Raw genomic sequence first — 20,442 nt, forward strand, 5'->3', positions numbered from 1 at the left:
GAACCACGTATCTTTTCTGTCTTCTTTGTTTTCACCTTTTTAGTTGTTACACTCGCCTTGGCAATGACTCCGGGTGAATAACTATCTTATGCTGATTCAACTAGTTCAAACACAGTTGGCTCAATTAAAAATGTACAATCAAGATGCTCATTTGGACTCTGCCAATATGATCTCTAATGCAGTAATTGAGACATTACCACGAAGCTCCTTAAATTGCGCAGGTTTGAAATCATGTTGCACAACTATCTTACTTTTCTTGAATGATGATTTTATTTCACTATGTTGTAACTCAAGTAAATTGTGTATCCTTGTCCAATTCGACTCAAAATTTCCTTGACTTGATCCAAGATATCTTTTAAGTTTTTCATATGAACTCTCAACCTTATACATGAAAATGAACTATTATAAAAAACTAAACATAATAAATTTAAATGTTCGTATTTACTTATTTGTTGTAGAATTTCCAAAGTGCATAAATGTGTTAGTCCAAGCAACCACAAATTTCGACTTGTATGTATCCAACCAAGATGAGGTAATATAATGAAGTGCATCTTGATAAGTACTGAACTCACTAAGTAACAAAGATAGTTGTTGCATGTATACTTCTTCAGACGATGACATAACCAACATATTCCAACTCATTATAAACATTTCCCATTTATCCTTTGTTTCAAACATCTTGTTGCAATTAGTAAGTACATTTTTACCAATATGCCATCTATACAACAAATTTGTAGTTCCAGGAAACACTGTACATATGGCATTCATAAGGGCCAATTCTCTATCTGTGACAATAACAGAAGGAAGAGTATTTTCATCCATGACACTACGCATAATACCAAGTGCCCATGCATAGTTATCCTCTTTCTCATACTGGAGGTGTGCAAATGCAACTGAAAAGGTCATGTTTGTTGATGTCACACCTACAAGCTCCAGCAGGGGCAACCAATATTGATTGGTCTTATAAGTACAATCCATCAACAATATTTTTGGAAATGCACGTAACAAATTCAAACTAGTAGAATGTGCAAAGAACAAATCAGTTACTATCTCAGTATCTGCACAGCTTCTATGCCACTCAATGTATTTGTTCACCACTAACTGACCTAATAGTTGTTGCATTTGAGATCTCCCAACTTTCTCAGCAACTTTATACCTATGATGTGCATTGTAAATTGTCTTCATTATGGAAGCATTTGCATCATCACGTTGTTTCAATGTATCCAATATCTCATTTGGTCGTACCATACTCTTCGACATGTCTACCAACAATGAGGTTTCCTTATGTGACAACCTTCCAGCATAAGAATGACCCTGACCCTCAAGATATTCTACAGGATAATTATGCACACCACAAACAACCATCAAGATTCAATTATCATTTGTGGCTAATTTTTTTCCCTTTAATAAAAAAAGGCATTCACATTTTTTAGTACCAGTCAGTCTTTCTTTTTTTTTGTCTTAGACTTGCTATTTTTTTGAGTGTCCCTATAAGATCCACTACTCTCACAAGCTAGGCTAAGTCTTGGCTTCCTACCACGAATACCACCCCTATCTAATTTCTGCACGACAATAACGAATCCATTTCTTCTTCCAACTTGACGTGCCCATCTAATTAACTCATCTCGACTTTTGAATATTTGAAATAAATAAATTAAACTAACCAATTATTGCACATAAAAAGGACAAAGAAGGTACATTATTTGTAAAACAATCAAAGACTCACCTCATGAGTGACAAATTCATTGTTATAATCCATTACAAATTTTAAATCAACCTTACTGCCTCTAGTCGAAGCATCACCCTAAAAACACATGTGAATGTAATTTCAAAATTGAAAAAACCATGTTCGGCTGAACAGTCCTAAAACTAATGGTTTTGTTCAGTTCAACAGTGTTGAAAATAAAGATTATATTCGGTTTAATAATACTGACTCTCTGCATTAATGTTTGGAACCCACGTATTGAACTAAAGGATTATGTTCAGTACTGTATTACCGAACATAATCCTAACAGTTGACAAACCAGTACTGAACAGCTCGAACAAAAGAAGAACGACTGAAAACGATTGAGAATGTTAATGAAAGATAGATAAACTTACCAATGGAACACCAGTCTCATTAGAATTGTTGTCCTTGTCCTCTATTGCTCTACACGGTGAAATAAGTAATGAAGTATACATTATACTTCAAGCAAAACTTTCTGGTTCAATAGGGTTGATGATGGTGATGAAGATGACACATTTAGGGTTTAAGATGATTATGAAAAATAATAGAATTAGAGTTTATGTTGGTTAGTTATGAAGAGTAATAGGTTTAGGGTTTACAAACATGGAATACATATAGTTGGAGTTAGAGGTGGACGTGGACGAGGACGTGGACGTAAAGGTGGGCGTGGGTGTCCAATATTATAGAGCATAAGTTCTTATTTGATAGGTGGGTGTTCCATTAAATAATGTCTTTTAATGTCATTTTACTTTAGGGTATAATTGTAATAAAAAAAAATTATAAATTGGGGGGTCCAAAAAATTTTGGTAGGTGCTAATAGCAACACTTTAAATAAGAGATAGTTTAGGTACTGCTACAGTAGATGGCTCTTTTTTTTCCTTCCCATTTTACCCTTTTGTTTTTTGTCCTGTTATATATATATATATATATATTTGGTTAGGTTAAAAAATAATACTTTAGTTCCATTCTAATTTGATTTCATCATCAATTTGTGTCATACCTACCAATCTACATTTAGGTATAATCATTGCATGCAGATAATTTCAATGTATATAAAATCAAAAAGTCATTGAGGTGCTTTAGTCCCCATCGTGTAGTGTGAAAAAAGTGGTATTGCAGTGGAAAATTTGTGTAATGCCCCTAAATTATTATGATAACTCACCTTATAGTATTTTAGGAATAAAAGAAACTTATACAAAATTAACCCTTCTTTAATTCTGTTTTCTCATATAAAAGATGACGTATGCATGTATACATTTATAAATCCTAAATCCTGAATCATAACACATGACATGATGGTATAATGTGAAACAAAAGGAAGCACGTGTGACTTTATGTCTAATGGCTACATCTTTCCAAATCAATGCTTGGGTACAATAAAAGTGAGTTAAACTCAATACATAGAAAGCCCAAGGCTTGTACAAAAAGTAATTACACAAAAGAAATAAAAAGAAACTCTCTACTCTAAGTCTTCCTAAGTTACGTCCTTGGTGGAGGCATATCATCAGCACCTGAAAATTATTTTCTACATAGGGTGAGTTAAAACCCAGTAGACACTTTAACACAATATATGTTACGTAACAAAGTCATATGGTGATGCTTATGCATGTCTTTACTAAAATATTTAACTTCCTTCTTCTCAAATAATGCCATATTATGATCAGTTCATATAATAATATTTTTAAAACAAAAAACAGGGTAGTAGATACACAACACTGGGAATCTCTAGGTATGTGTCTACCAATAGGCTATACAAGCACTACCAATGACACGCCCTAAAAATAATACAATAATCCATCCACCAAGCATTATATGTTAACATCAATAATAAAGTTATCTTCCATTAATTCAATATGATGTACAAAAGGGAAGCATATGCATCATACATTCATAAAGCCTAAACCTGAATCTATAGCATATGTTTCCAAGTAAAAGGGAGGAAGAAAGATAAACAGATAAACATGCCCTACGGGCTTACGATTTCCAAGACGATGCTTGGTTACAACAAAAAGAGTCAGAGGCTCAATACAAATAAAGCCCTAGGCTTGTGCAAAAGGCAAATAAATACAAATAAACGAAAGTGAGCTCTCAACTCCACAATCCTCCCAAGCTAAGTCCTTGACGGAGGCATATCACTAGCACCTGAAAATATTTTTCCCTAGTAGGTGAGCCATAGCCCAACAGGAATAATCTAATACGGTATAAGAAGTTTAACAACGGTATAAGTGCAATGTGCTTTTACAATACCGAAAGTAAAATGATCACATTTTATATAGTCATAGAACACCAAGTTACATTTCATTTCATTTCCCTTCAATCCATCCCTATACATGAGTCGGTTTCATTATTTTTCCAATAACCCAAACTGAGGTTACAATTTAATGGTTTCCAAATCATATAATACATACACATAAACACTTCAAACTTCCATGTCATGGATATTTCATCCGCGAGCAGCTGTCAAACGGGACTCATGTAAATATAGGCTATACAAGCGCTACAATTCCTATTCTACAGATATTTCGTCCCTAGGTTAGGCACTCATGTATAATTTCAGGACTTTCACCCAGGATACTCCGGCCAACTTAATTATAATGGAGTCCATCCCCTTTCTCCTCCCAAACAATCATTCATACATATGCAATGTATATAAACACATAATCACACATGGAGTACATCCCTTTTCGCCTCCCAAATAATCATACATATACAATGTATATAAACATAGTCATATTCAATGACAATCAACAAAAGGTTAATTTCAAGTCATCTAGTCCACATGCAATTTCTATAATAATCATAGCTATCCTCCACCAATAGCCCCAAACAAATATTTCTAAGCAGTTATACAAACTTCACAATAGATAAACTATCCATATGTCCATTGATAAGAAACGACAATTTTCCAACTCCACCATTAACATACACATCTAACCAAATTCACCTTTATTGAACCAATTCCATGATTTATACAAAATAACCATTTGAAACATTTTAGGGTAACACCCCATTTCCTCCCAAATACAACCCGTTTGCCGAAATCAACAAGTTTGATACAACACAACCTCATATCCATACCCATAAACATTTCAACACCTTTACTTTGAAAACCCCTCTTTTGATTTTAAACCAAAACCCTAGGTTTGTCTAAAATCACCCAAATCCCAACCTTCATTTGCAGTATCATCAAATACCCAAGTTAAAAATCATACAAGAGTATAGAAAGTCCCTACCTCAAGCTTAGAAGAGGGAGAAGGAAGAAAAGCCCAAAAGTCGATGGAGGAGAAACGACGTTTTGCTCCGATCAAAATGAAGCCCTCGACAAGCTCTACAATTAGTCTCAAAGGAACAAGGTGAGGAGAGGTCTCCAAGTGAGTAGATCTAAGGATTTTTGAGTGAAAAAAGTGCTTTTTGAGAGAAAGAGAGAGTTTCACGGTTTAGAGGGAGAAACGAGAAGAAAAAGTAAAGAAAATATCAAGTGGTGGACTTATTTATAGTACTAGGTCAAAATAAAAATAAACTCCAAAGTCAACCCAAAAGATCTGGTCCAAAACCCCAAAAAGTAGGGCCCAAATTAACTAAAAAATCTGGAAAAAGTTCACAGGTGTTGACACCTTTAGCAGAGGTGTCGACCCTTATGAAGAAAAGCTGGAACACTTATGTTTGACAGCATGCTAGGTGCTGACCCTTCCTAGACTGGTGTCGACCCTTGAGGCTAACAACAAAAGGAAGGTGTTGACACCACCAAGACTGGTGTCGACCCCAGAACAAGATTTTTAGTTTCTCAAACAACTTTTCAACATAAACAAGCGTGAACGAGCAATTCCCAAAAAGTTTAAATCAATTTATACTCCTCAAAAACCAAGATACAACAACTTAAAGATTCCCAAAATAAAATAAAAGATTCAAATACACTTCCCAAAGTTTTGAAGGACACAAGTGCTACAACCAAAGCCATTTTACCAGTACTATCCGGAAGGAACAACATCTAACCGTGCCGATTTCTAGACTTTCACCATGGACACACAGGCCAAAATAATAAAACCACAACCACACTCCCTAACTAGATTCACTAAGGTATTCACTAATTTTTCTCAAAAAAACAATACATTTTCAAAATATGTATATACAACAATCTTCAATGCAATGTGTATGAGTAAATAGGTTTCAATTAACCTATTCCTGATGAAATTTCTACAACAATCAAAACTATCCTCCACCGATAGTCCAAAATAAATATTTCTAAACAAAAGATAAATTTTCCAACAACATGCAAAATCTCATAATTTCAATGTAGGAGTGATATTACATACTCAACTTCGTCCTCATCATCATGTATATATTCTCATTCTCATTTCAAATTCCAACCACTTTCCTTGTTCTTATTTTCCAAAATTCAATAATTTTCCAACCAAAGATTAATTCTTTTCAATAATGCATTTTAAGAAGAGATTTCAAAAATTTCGACACAAATTAACATTGTAACCATCTCCCAAACATTTCCCATGAATCATTTCGAAAACCCCTCTTTTATATTACTAAAAACAACCCAAATCAAAACCCTAGATTCAAACCCATAACCCCTAAATCACTAGACCTTTTTAAAGAACAAATAACTAAGTTAAGAATCATACAAAAGGTTAAAGAAATCCCTACCTCAAGTTTAGAAGAAGAGGAGAGTAAGAGTTCAAGTTTGACGGAGACGAAAACAAAATCTTCTCCGATTAAAACGAACCCCTCTACGAGCTCTACCCTTTTCTCTAAGGGACTATGGTGGAGAAATCAATGGATCTGGATATATGGAGGTGTTTAGATAAGAACTTGTAACGCTCGAAAATTTATACACCTTTATATAGCCAATTTTTATTAAATATTCACCAGTTTCCATCAAATAAATCCATCTCTCGTAAGATAATACTTTAAAAAAAATATTATCTCTCATTAAGTAAATCTTGTTCTCATTGAACTATATTAAACTATTACATCTTATGTTCACAATACAAGTTATAATTCACAAAATTAAAGAAATCAAAAGTAAAGATGCCCTAATGGTGTACAAGTTTCAAGGCAAACCCCTTGGTTACACAAAAGGGTGGGCATTTAGTCCTAACACACATTAGCTCTGGAGCTTCAACAAATAGCATCCAATGAGCCCACATGCTCCATTCAAAATCTTCACCGCATTGTCACTTGAGCGGAGTCACGCCATCAATACCTGAAATGTTGTTAGTTTGGGATGAGCTAATGCCTAGTAAGAAATACTATTAACAAGATATATAAATAATCAAGATGCTTATGATCATGCCATGCACTTGTTAGGAAAAAAAATCCATATTTTCTCTTTTAAAAATCAAAAATGTTCAATGCACAATTTCCATTCAAAGTCTCATTTACAATCATGGGGTGGTGAATACGCTATGATGTCCCAAACAAGAGTCGCAAAACCATACATACATGTATAGATTTATATATAGAAAATATTCCCATATTTGTCGACTCTAAAAATGGCAGGGTGATGGGCACTCAAAACCTTCCTCTTCTACATTTACTGACTCCTAAAATGGCGGGCTCGTGGACACCCAAAATCATGTTTTTCCACATTTTTCTAGCAATAAGCTCAAGACAGGACAATTGGGCACCTTGATTCTCTACACAGGTACCAAATACAACCCACAACCCATTACCACCCGACTGAACTACCTAGACTCATATGCTATTTACCCCTTTTGACATTTTCCAAACATCTACAAGATTGTAAAATCACATGAGAAAATTATAACGCACATGGTGCATGAGTTTTCAAATCCAATTTCCCAAAGGTTTGTTCAATTTACAACAACATTTAATAGTATCAACAATAAAGGGCTTCTAACCCCACTACTTTTCACAATTTTAATATTCATCTATTTTAATACATATATCCAAGAAAATTCAATAATCTCATATCTTAACACCATTTCCATAATCAATCACCAAATTTCAAGATTTATGAGTCAATTTGGCCAAACCCATTATTAAATCAAATTTAAAAACTAGGGTTTTTGGAAAAATTGGGGTTTTCCCCTTCTTTACATATAAAGAGTCAATATTCACCATTTCTAACAATAATCAAGAAGAATATGCATAAACTTTTTTCAAAACATGGAGTAAAACCCATTTTTATTCATAAACCCACTTTATATCACAAAATCTTTTCATACATTACTATAACTAAGAAAATATCACACACACACCCACACACACACACACACACACACACACACACACACATATATATATATATATATATCTCAAATCATAAACATATCAAGTTAAAAGTACCTCTATGTCAAGAATGGAGACAAGAAGATGAATATCCAAAGAGAACTTCAAAGGTAAAATGATTCAATCAATAGATATATTGGTTTTCGCTTCCTCTTTTCTTATCTTGCAAAATCTAGGATGAATCTTTGATAAAAGTAGAAGATATCAAGGTTAGAATGCTAGGGTTTTGGCTATGGAGGAGAAGGAGAGAAGAGAGAGAAAAAGTGACAAGATTTGGCCAAAAATAGGGATTTTAAAGTGCTAACTTCGAAAGAAAGCTCCCAAAATCTCTGTAACTCGCACCGACCACTCGAGCGGTAAAAAGTTTGCTTGAGCGGACTTGCTTCCAATACATATACTCAAATTTCAAATGGGCATAACTCCCTCTTCCGGACTCCGTTTTGGGTTGTTTCTGTGTCTAAATCGAAGCCCCAAAAATAAGCTTTCCAATGGTTCTAGTCTTACATCTAGATTCAAAGTGTGAAAAATGAAAAAGGTGAAAGAGTGAAGACTGCTCATAGGACAATTATTTGAATCAATATTTTTGGTTCAATCATATTTTACCATTATGATGTCACCTCAATCAATATTCTAAAATGAATCAAAGAGGCTCCAAGTACAATAATAAGAGTGTCAAAAGCAATCCCACTAGTTGAAGGAATACGAAGTATAACAGAACTAGAGAGAAAGAGTGAAGAAATTAGGGTTTGAAGTGTTTTAGAGAGAGAGAGAGATGAAAAAGTGAGCCAAAAAGGTAATTAAAAATTACTTTTTCCTGATCTGATGTACGCATAAACTGATTGAGCGACCAAACCATCGCTCGAGTGCACAATGACCCACTCCCAAATATTTTACAAACTACAAAAGACCACTTGAGTGACGGAAGGACTGCTCGAGCAACGATCACCCTACTTCCAAAAGTTTTGCAAACCTGCAAAAATACTAGGGGATCACAAAGAACAATCGAGCGACCAAAGCACCGCTCAAGTGAACAAGAAAGGAAAGTGACAATAACTCTTTTGAAAAACTAACTCCCTACCTGTTTCAACACAACCAGCAACTCCAAACAACCAAACTCAACTAACAATAAGATGAAAAGGGTATAAACAACAATCAAAGATATGGAATTCTAGATCTAAGAACATGAAAATGGTCGGGTTTGAACCGGAACCGTCATAATTTGCATTTGGAGTTCAAGAAGTTTGGTGTTGCAATGGAAAACTTTAGAGTTCAAGAAGTTTCATAAGAGTTCAATCAATGTTGTGACAATTTGTTTCAGGTGACCGCTCAAGCAGTGGAAAGACTGCTCGAGCAGAGATGAGATGCTCCTAACAGTTTGTTTTACAGGCCAAGGGACCGCTCAAGCGAACAAGTGGTCGCTCGAGCAAAGATGAGGGGTTCCCAGTATCTTCTTTTGCAGGCAGAAATACTGAGAGACCTCATTCACCGCTCGAGCGATTTACGTGATTTCAACAACTTAAAAAGTCACATTTTAGATCATTTCTTCACTTTTTTATTTTCTCTCTTCTTGTCTCTCTCTAGCTCCGAAAACCCTAGCCTTTTCTCTCTAGAAATCTTCCATTTCTACTTAGATTTACAAACCCATTGCTTACAAAAGTTGAAGTTTGGGTTAGGGCCAAGCTTTCCACCAATTGGATTGGGATTTCGCAAAGAGGTTGTTGATTATCTAGCTTTTAGTCTTAAAACTTGAGATAGGATTACTTTTAATCTTGTATCTTTTTATTTTGAGGATGTTTATGTAGTGCTATTATGACATTGATGCTATAATTTAATGGTTGAGTTTACAAAATTGGATTTTGCTTCAAAAATGAAAATTTCTCTACATTTTCTTAAGATTTCTATTAATGGCTTTGGATTTTGAAGATTTTAGTTAGGAAATAACATTTAGCATGATTTAGGGGTAAAAGCCCCAAATATATGAAAACCCTAGTTGTAAAATTTGGGAAAAATATGAAATTGATTTTTAATTCTTTAAAATTGATGAATATATTATGATATTTTGAATATGTATTGATAGAGACTTGTGAAATTGGAACCTCTTGAGATTTTTCTTGGATTATGAATATTGTTTCTCATTACTCTGTTAAATTACTTGAGTGGTGTACATTACCCTTTACTTAAAGAATTTATGAATACTTGGAAATCTTGGAAAGGTTGTTTAAGAAGGTGTTAAATAGCATGTGAGTTTGGGTAGGGAGTCACTTTTTGGAAAGAGTTATGTGTTGTTGGTACCCGGGCGGGGGAAAGTTTAGGTGCCCAATTGCCCTGTCTTGAGCATATTGCTGGACAAATGTGAGAAAGTGTTTTTGGGTGTCCACTAATCCTGTCATATTGTAGTTGATAAAAGTGGAAAAACAGATGATTTGGGGTGTCCATTCCCTGCCATATTAATAGCTAACAAATGTGGGGATATTTTGCGTATAAACCTAGGTATATGTCGATATTGGGACTCTCTTTAGGTACTTCATGGCGTATTTACCTTGGAATTGTGTAATTTGTTGAAATTGTGAATTCATATTTTCTCTTTTAGAATAATAATATGAGTGGAATTATGTGACAACCCTGTCACATACTATGTCATTAATTCTTTAATTCTACATGTGCTTATGTGCTAGGTGTGAATTTGAATGTTATTTATGTGATTGATGTGGCTTTTGACTTCACATTTGTTGATCGTAGAAATATCTGTTATGATTTCTGTTAAAATATGAAAATTAAAGGCCTTAATGGCAACAAAAACCGAAAGTGGTTAGTTTAATGTGACCGACATGATTTTTAAAGCCTATTAGAAAGTTTGATTAAAATTTGATTCAGTTTAAATTAATTAGATTAAATCAATTAGAATTAAGTGTAATTAGTTAAATTTAAACCTTAATTAATCTCCTAATCTAATCCATATGTATATATATGGTATAATTAGGAGTTTGGACTCCCTTAATTGTATTTGAACTCAAAATCTGAGGAGAGAGCTCTAGAGAAAGAGGGACTCAAGTTCTAGAGAGAGAAGAGGCTAGAAGACTTGGAATTTGACAAGGAAATTGGAGAATTGGGTAGAACAACTCAAGTTCTTGCTAGAATTGGTGTTCTTGAAGATTATAGTTAAGTGTTTATACCTTAATTCATGAGTTTAAACCATCAAATATGTGAATTCAAGAAGATTATGTGTTTAAATGTAAGAATTGAGCTAGAGATAATGAATTTAGAGGCAATTCATACATGCATGCATAGTTTTGTTGAGTTTCACCATTTGTGAGCATCTTTTTGTCATCCTTGTTGAATTTGGAAGATGAATTGTACATGCATGCATGAATTACATGGTTTTGAAAGTGAATTGCATGGTTTTGAAGCTTTGGAATAGAATTTGGAATTAAAATCAACATGAATGAAGATTTAGGTTTCATTTTGAAGAATTCTTGAAGTTTTGAGCTTTGATTTTTTCAAATTAGCTTTGTACTCATGTTTTTGGAAGAGTTTTAAGTGTTTAAGAAGTTGTTTACAAGCATGCAAGGGTTTGTTTTTGAAAATACAAGTTTTGAAGTTCAATTATGTTATAGAATTTCCAGAATTCTGTCTCACTGCTCAAGCGAACAATCTGTTACTCGAGCTCACATTTCATGCATCCAATATTTTTGCAGATAATTGCAGTTAGCTCAAGCAACCAAGCCACCGCTCGAGTGACCACCTTTTATTTTGCACCTTGGCTCAAGCGAACATCGAGCCTAGATTTGAACCATCCAGTACTTTTACAAACCAAGTGGTTCGCTCGAGATCACGTATGCATCCTCATTCCCTTCTGGGCATTCTTAGGCATAAAATGAACTTCCTAAAAGAATTAAAGAGTTAGAAAGAAGCCTAACAGAATTGAATAAGTTAAAGAACAATCTGGTTAAGCAATGTGATTCAATGTGTATGTGTTTATGAATTATGTAGGACTATCTGCGAGGACGTGTCAGCAACCGAATCACTATGACTAATATCTTAGTAAAAATATTTTCTTACTTACTCTATTTGCTAAATGTCCTAATGTGGTAAGCTTTTCCAAAACTATGATTTTGCAAAGTGTGAGTGAGTTTCTATCTATCTAATCAATATAATATATGTAAATGTGATTGATGTGACATGAATGTGTATGATGGACCAAGGTTGTTCTGTATATTTGAACTGGACCCAAGGTCATTCTGAACATCTAATAAGTCTGATTATTTATTATGAGTTGATCGAATAGTCGTTATACAACAATAAATGATTGGACTCAAGGTCGTTCTATTATGACATGACCAATTTTGTTCTGTACATCAGTTATACGTTAGACCCGAGGTCGTTTTGTTATCTGTTGGACCTAAGGTTGTTCCGTTATAAATTATTTATGATATAGAAATGTATATGTCATTTAATAGAACTCATTCACATAACCCCTTTACTATGATGTTATTCACTGGGCGTTAGCTCACACCGTCTATATATATGTATGTAGGTGAGTAACGGGATGTCCAGCCTTAACCTTAGTGAACCTGTGAAGGATACCGAGTTTTGTGATATCTGTCATGAGTGCCTCATGAGCGAGGCTTTTGTTTCTTTTGTCTTTTGAATTTCTATTTCCTTTTGTTGGTCATGCTCGACCACTTTTGTATATAAGTTTGGTGTTTGTATGTTAATGACATATGCATGATTTGGGACATATATTATCTTTTTTTGTTTGTATGGTGTGAGTTATTAATATATATATATATATATATATATAAAAGAAGTTTTTGTTCATGCCATTTATGCACAAGCTTATTGGACAAAATTTTATATTTTTGCTTCCGTTTCTGGTCCCATATAATTAAATATGATTTGATTTCTATCTGAACCTGTAAGTAATCTCATGATTACTAGCCAGTTATGATCCAAACTTCTAAGGGTGGGTTCGGGTCATGACAAATTAAATATGTTTTGGGTTATGATGATGCCATATGGATCTTTGAATAATTAGATACTCTGTTAAAAGTATTTCTACGAGGCATCTAGCTCATTCCTATCTAACAAATTTCAGGAATTGGTGATGTGCAACCACCTCAGTGACAAGGAAGGGAAAAGCTTTCTTTTGTTAATGGAGTATGATAGCTCTTGGATATAATGTGTGGAAGCTTCGAGCGTATATGTTTTGGGACCGTGAGTCTATTTTGTTATACAAGGCTATGCCTTGTTAAATTGTAAGCCATTGAGGCATTTATTATATATATATATATATATATATTGTTTATCCTCTGACTATTTGAACTTTGGAATGGTTTATGTATTTAATAGATAAACACATAACTTGTAATTTGAAACCTTAGAAGTTTGATCCCATACCCACATACTCACATAAACACATAATCATGTTAAGCAATTAACATCTTTCTTAGCATGGCAGACTCACTATAGCGTTAGCCATTTCCCACGAGCTCAAGATAGTCAAACCTGGTTAGCTCTGATACCAATTTGTAACGACCCCAAATAATTTAATTTGAATCATTACTTAATACATGGTTAAACCAAAATCTTATCATGATCATAACGACATTATCTAAAAAATTCCTCTTGGATCCACTGCACTCATTGAAGTTCTTTTGGAAAGGCACCTAATCAATGCTTTTTCCACTTGGAAGTCTTTGAGCACCATGGGACATATTGATATATTAGAAGAGTGGTTCGTATGTGCTCTATGTGACAAGGTGCTTATATAGTTTGCCTAATGTGATTTAAATGTATATGGTCTCATGCTAGTATGTGTGGGATAGGTAAGACTAAGTATAGAAATGCGAATCACAAATTTAATTTTATCTTTACTTCTTATAGAATGTCAAGACATGGAAGAGGCCATGGTAGACCTTGTTGGGATGGTCGGAATAATCCGACTTAGGCAGAGATCCCTCCTTAAGAAGGAGTGGGTCAAAACGACGTGGCCGCTCCACAGGCCCAGGATCCAATAAGGCTTTGGCCCGATAGATGGCAAGGGCTCTTAGAGAGCCCATGGACATATTGAGAGTTGAACAAGTTGGTAGAACCGTAGAAGGAGAGACTAGAACTACTTTTCTGAAGAAGGAATTCTTTCATTCAAACCCAGCTGAGTTTAGTAACGGGCCCAACCCTATGAAAGCAGATGATTGTTGTTAAATCTTTTGAGATCTTGGACATTTGTGAGAGTGAGCTTCAGGTGGCATTGGCAGCCTATGAACTAAAAGGAGAGGCTAGACTGTAACGCCCCAATTTCCATGCCCAAATGGTAATACAATAGTTATGGCTCTTCAAAGTAAAACTGATAATAAATCCTCATACTTGCATTACATGATGAAAATAGTCTTCATGCGATAATACAATTAATCTAACAACAATTAATTAAACCATAAATACCCTAAAGGGTTTACACGTTTTCAAGGCTTGAGCCTGGTTACACAAAATGGTTATTCAAACCCACACATATAAAGCCCATGGCTTGCAATTAGAATCACAGCAAATGAGCACGTTAGGCTCTCTACACACACTCTCACACCTTCAGTTAGGCGGAATCACATATTTTCCTACACAAAAATCCCGTAGGGTGAGCACAAAGCCCAGTAAAGAATTCATAACAAAGTATATACATTTTACACAAGTCTCAAGAGATGGAATGCTTATGCCATGCCATGCCCTTTTGAAAGTAAAACACAACTTCATCTTTTGAAAACCAACATGTTCAATGATGTCATGCCATTTCAACTGCTCAACATTTATCCAATTTTATTCGAGGGGCGGTAAATACAACTCTGGTAATCCCTAGGTCAATGTCTACAAGTAGACTATACAAGTATTGCCAATTTGTCATTTTTACTAGTATCAACTGGAGGGCTCGACACCCATACTTTGTCATTTTTACAAGTAACAACTAGAAGGCTCGATACCTATCATTTGTCATTTTTACTAGTAACAACTGGAAGGCTCGACACCTATCATTTACATTACCTGTTAAGACTTACCACCGTATTTACCCCAAAACCATTTCATGAAAACTCATTTCTTAACATTCTTTTCTCAATGCAAGTTTTCAAATTAACTTTCAAAGTTCAATGTAATCAAATGAATTTGATATGCCAATGCAACAATAATCAATACATTACAACAATTCTTCCATTTCCAATTCTTCCACACAATACTACCATTGTGATCAAAATTACCATTTCTCTTTTCAATGCAATTTCACAAGATGAATAAATACTTTTATTTCAATTCATCCAAGGAATAACATTGTTCCCACATTTCAAACATTTCCAATAACCTAGTCATTTCAAGACTAAATTAACATTTTAAATAAAAATTTTCAAAATAAACAACAATTCTCATAATCCACAAAATTAATAATTTATACAAATATAAATAAGATATTTTCTAAACATCATTTATTTTGGCACACAAAAATAAATATAACAATATTACTCATGGATTTTCAATCTCTTTTAAAATTCCCAATTTTTAGGTTTTCTCACCAAACTACACAGCTCAAATCTTTTGAAAGAAAACTCTCGAAAATCATCTTTTCTTCAATCAACAAAGATCAAAACCCATAAGATTATTTTAAAAGAACAAGAGACAAAACCCACTTTCAAAATCGTTCAACTTCTTAAATCAAAATAAATTTTCAGAAGCTATCAAAGGATGATTTCGAAAATCATCTAGATCTTGCAAAAATATATATAACTCAAACAAAATCCCTACCTCAAGTTTGAAGAAGAAATAAGTTGAAAACCCCAAAATTAACGTCGATGAAACTCAATCTCCACTGCACACGACGTAACTCTCGCCTAGATAACCAACTTTGATAAAGAACTTTGATCTAAATCCCAATGGATTTGGAGAAATCAAAGATCTAGTGAGGTTTTCGGTAGGAAATGTAGAGAGAAAGGAGAGGAAATGTTTTTTAGAGAGAGAGAGATATACAAAAAGTGACATTCAATCAGCCCAAAGAGAGAAGAAAAGGAAAAATTCCGCATCTACCTAACTTCTCGCACCTCCAGCCGCACCTGCCTTTTTAGCATTGTGCTTCAGCCCCTTGCCTTGTTTTCCGCACGTGCGGTCTCATCCTCTGCACGTGCAGCCTGAAATTCTCTCAGTTCAACTCCCGACACTAGACAAGCAACTTCAAATGCGTTTTGCATTTTTGTTTTAAGGGGCGCTGCCCCTCAACCCCGCCAAGGGGTGCTGCTTCCTGGACCACCGCGAGCTAGCCAGGCAGCTCGACCCCCGATCGGCCCAGTCGAAGTGGCAAACACATGAAAGAAGGATTGAAACCGGGATCACTACATGGACAATGGTGAAAGTATGCTAAGAACTAAATTAAGCATACTTGGGAGGCATTTACACACGCTTTTTAGGAGAAATTCCTCCCTCTCACTGCTAGGGAGTGGTTGAGGACGCAGTTTGAGGAGTTATTGCAGCTCAACACACCTGTGGCTGAGTTTGAAGCCGCTTTCACCAGTCTTTCCCGTTTTGCACCTAAACTTGTGCGACGGAAGAGCGCCGATGGTTAGAATTTGAGAAGAGATTGAGGCCAAAAATCTTAATAAAAGTGGTGGGTAACATGATTTGCGATTATGATCAGTTAGTGGAGGCTGCAGTACATGTGGAAATCATGGTAGAGGCAGATGAGGCAAGGCAGAAGTTGAAAAAAATGAGATACTTAGAATCCTAAGGTGATTCAGGATCCTTTAAGAAGTCTAGGGTTCATCATCATTTCAGTCACCACTGCAGCAAACCAAGTCTTCGGGTTCTATAATGGATGGAAGTTTAGGAAACACGGGTCAAATCCGTGGTGAGTGTTACCGATGTGGCCAGCTGGATCATAAAGCTTTAGAGTGTCGATAAAAGGGTGGGCCATAGTCTCAGTTTGCTCGTTCTCAAGGCCAACCTCATAATAGAGGTCAAGCTCTATCATGTTATCAGTGTGGTCAGCCAGGGTATTTGAAAAAGTTTTGTCCACAAAGAGCAGGGTCAGCCGGTGTGCCAGGATCTTGCCAGTCATAAGGTTTTCAGACGGGTCAGGGGCAGAAATAACCTCATCAACCAGCCTAGTCGGGTTAGGCATCCAGGGCAGTACACAGGGCCACATCTACATAATCTGTGTAGCAGGCTTATGTTCTGAGAGACAATCTGGGAGAACAAAGGCCACAGGGGAGGGTGTATGCTGTCACCACATTAGAGTAGTCTTTAGGACCATCCGTTATAAAAGGTACATATCTTATTTTCAATACTTGGGCCCGTGTGTTGATAGATACTGGAGCATCTCATTCATTCATAGCATTTGCATTTACATCCATGTTCGGTTTAGAAAGTGAGCAACTAGAGTCTCCGCTTGTGGTAGAGTCACTCGTTGGAGGGTAAGACTGTCTTGAATCGGGGATGTCGCGGGTGTGTAATTGAGGTCACTGATCGTAGACTTTCTTTCAGCTCTGTGTTGGTAGATATGTATAGATTTGATGTCATCTTCAGCATGGATTAGTTGTCCTCATACTGTGCCATCATAAACTGTTACCGTAGAAGAGTTACTGTGTGTACGTCAGGTGGTGATTGTTTCTCTTTCCTGGGGTTTAAAACTAACAAATTATTACCGCTATTGTATAACCCACATGGTCAAGGTGAACCTAGCTCTCTCGTGGCAACCTTCTTAGATGATGGGAGTGGTAAGGTTCGAGATGTGTTTCCTAGAGTGGTTTGCGAATACTTAGATGTCTTTCTTGAAGATCTCACCGAATTACTGCCTCACCAGGAGGTTGAGTTTTCCATAGACTTAGTATCAGGCATGACAGCTATCTCCATCTCTCCATATAGATTCACACTAGCTGAGTTGGTTGTCCTGAAGGAACAATTACAAGAGTTGCTAGATAAGGGTCTCATACGCCCTACCACTTCACTGTGGGGAGCTCTGTCTCTTTTTGCTAAAAACAAAGATGGCTCGTTGAGATTGTGTATAGATTATTGCAAGCTGAATCGAGTTACAGTTAAGAATAAGTATCCTTTGCCTAGAATAGGTGACCTTTTTGACCAACTCAAATGTTCACTTTGTTTTTTGAAGATAGATTTGAGGTCAGGTTACCATCAGCACGAGTCAGGGATGAGGATATTCTTAAGATGACCTTTCATACTAGATATGGTCATTATGAGTTCCTAGTCATGCCTCTTGGGCTGACCAATGCACCTGCTACATTTATGGACTTGATAAACAGAATCTTTTGAGAGTTTTTCGACATTTGTAGTTGTCTTTGTAAATGACATTCTTATCTAGTCGACTTTCGTGGAGTAGCATGAGGGGCACTTCCGCATTGTCCTTCAACTTCTTAGAGAACATCGTTTGTAAGCAAAGTTTGAAAAATGTGAGTTCTGGCTCTCAAAAGTGATGTTTTGGGGCCATGTAGTTTCTAGGGACAGGGTTACAATGGATTCTTAAAAAATTGAAGTTATACAGAATTAGGATCAACCTAAAAATGCCTTTGAAATCCATAATTTCCTGGGTTTAGCTGGTTACTACTGCTGCTTTGTAAGGAATTTTTAGATTGACTAGATTGACTCGTAAGGGAGTAAAATTCGTTTGGAGTGAAACTTGTGAGAAATCCTTTCGGGAACTAAAGCTTAGGTTGACTACTACACCTATTCTCATTATACCGGAACGTGGCTTGGGGTATACGGTGTATTGTGATGCCTCTAAGGAAGGGTTGGGGTGTGTTTTGATGCAAAAGGGCAGGGTACTAGCATATGGTTCTCGACAACTAAAGACTCATGAGAGAAATAACCCGACGCATGACCTAGAGCTTGCCACTGTCATATTTGCTTTGAAACTTTGGAGACATTATTTATATGGTGAGAATTTGAAGTATTCTCCGATCATAAAAGTCTTAAGTACCTATTTCTCAAAAAGATTTGAACTTGCATCAACGGAGATGGATGAAGTTTATGGAAGATAACGACTTTGAATTACACTATCATCCCAGAAAGACCAACTTAGTGGCTGATGCCTTGAGCAGAAAATCCATAAGTGCCATGGCTAGTCTCGTAGTGAGGGAATAAAAGATGATGAAGGATATTAGTGAGTTTGATTTGCAACTTCACGAGTCTTTTGAGCAGTCTACTTTGTTCACCACTGTCGCATAACTTACACTTGTTACACAAGTAGTGGAAGTATAACAGGGTGACTTGAAAGTGGAGACTATTCCAGAGAGAATCTCAAAGGGAAAAGAAGAGAAATGTCTAAATGTTTATGTCAATGCGGGTGTCCGTTATTTTGACCGGTTGTTTATGCCTGAGCCTATTAGAGATGAAGTTCTTTGGAAATTCCACCACTCTTGCCTTGCGATGCATCCGGAAGACACAAAAATGTACTATGACCTTAGCCGTCAATTTTGGTAGAGGGGTATGAAGAAGGATGTAGCCTCATTTGTGTCTAAGTGCCTAACCTATCAGCAAGTCAAGACCGAATATCAAAAATTCGCGGGATTATTGCAACCTCTACCAACTGTCGAGTGCAAATGGGAACAAGTCAACACGGACTTCGTTACGGGTCTTCATAGAATGCAAAGGGATAATGATGCGATATGGGTGATTATGGATCAGCTCACTAAGTTAGCCCAATTTCTTGCCATGAGTGTGGGGGATTCTGTTGAATATTTAGCCAAACTTTACATTCGTGAAATTATTTGACTTTATGGAGTTCCGTGAGCATAGTTTTGAATAGAAATCCTTGCTTCACTACCAGATTGTGGCAAAGTCTTTAGGGTGCCTTGGGTAGTCAACTGAATTTTAGTACCTGTACTACCTACCATTCTGAAACTGATGGACAATCCAAGCGTACCATACAAATTCTAGAAAACATGTTAAGAGTGTGTGTGTTAGACTCAAAGGATCTTGGAAGAAATACTTACCTTTAGTTGAGTTTGCTTACAACAATAGTTACTAGGTTAGCATTGAGATGGCACCTTTCGAAGCTCTTTATGGGCGTCCTTGCAGATCACCAATTTGTTAGACTGAGGTAGGGGATTCACCTATGCTTGGGCCCAAGTTGGTTCATAAGACCACCAAGAAGGTAGCTCCTATTCAGAAAAGATTAGTCATGGCTTAAAGTAGTCAGAAAAGTTATGCCGATCGAAGGCGAAGACCGTTGTCCTTTGAAGTAGGATACCCTGTATTTTTAAAGATCTCACCTAGGAAGGGATTGATGAGGTTTGGTAGAAGCGGAAAATTATCTCCTCAATTTATTGGCCCTTTTGACATAGAGTGGATACGAGAAGTTGCATATCGTCTTCCCTTACCACCATAACTCTCCAGAGTGCATAATGTGTTCCATGTGTCAATGCTTTGGTTGAGCGACGACTGGGGGTTTCACCAGTTGAAGTGTTTTGAGAAAA

At 36.0% G+C, this 20,442-nt stretch overlaps 1 protein-coding gene across 1 annotated transcript; it reads right to left on the reverse strand.

Annotated features, from left to right (window-relative positions):
- Positions 1 to 441: 441 nt before the first annotated feature.
- LOC145791500 (protein FAR-RED IMPAIRED RESPONSE 1-like) lies at positions 442 to 2,181 on the reverse strand. Its single transcript, XM_082871855.1, has 3 exons — positions 2,101 to 2,181; positions 1,727 to 1,804; positions 442 to 1,314 (listed from the first exon to the last, which is right to left on the reverse strand). The coding sequence occupies exons 1-3, from the start codon at positions 2,179 to 2,181 to the stop codon at positions 442 to 444; spliced, it is 1,032 nt and encodes a 343-aa protein (XP_082727981.1).
- Positions 2,182 to 20,442: the final 18,261 nt, after the last annotated feature.

The sequence above is a fragment of the Camellia sinensis genome, chromosome 5 (assembly GCF_055761805.1).
Source record: "Camellia sinensis isolate YWXY chromosome 5, ASM5576180v1, whole genome shotgun sequence".
Lineage (NCBI taxonomy): Eukaryota > Viridiplantae > Streptophyta > Magnoliopsida > Ericales > Theaceae > Camellia > Camellia sinensis.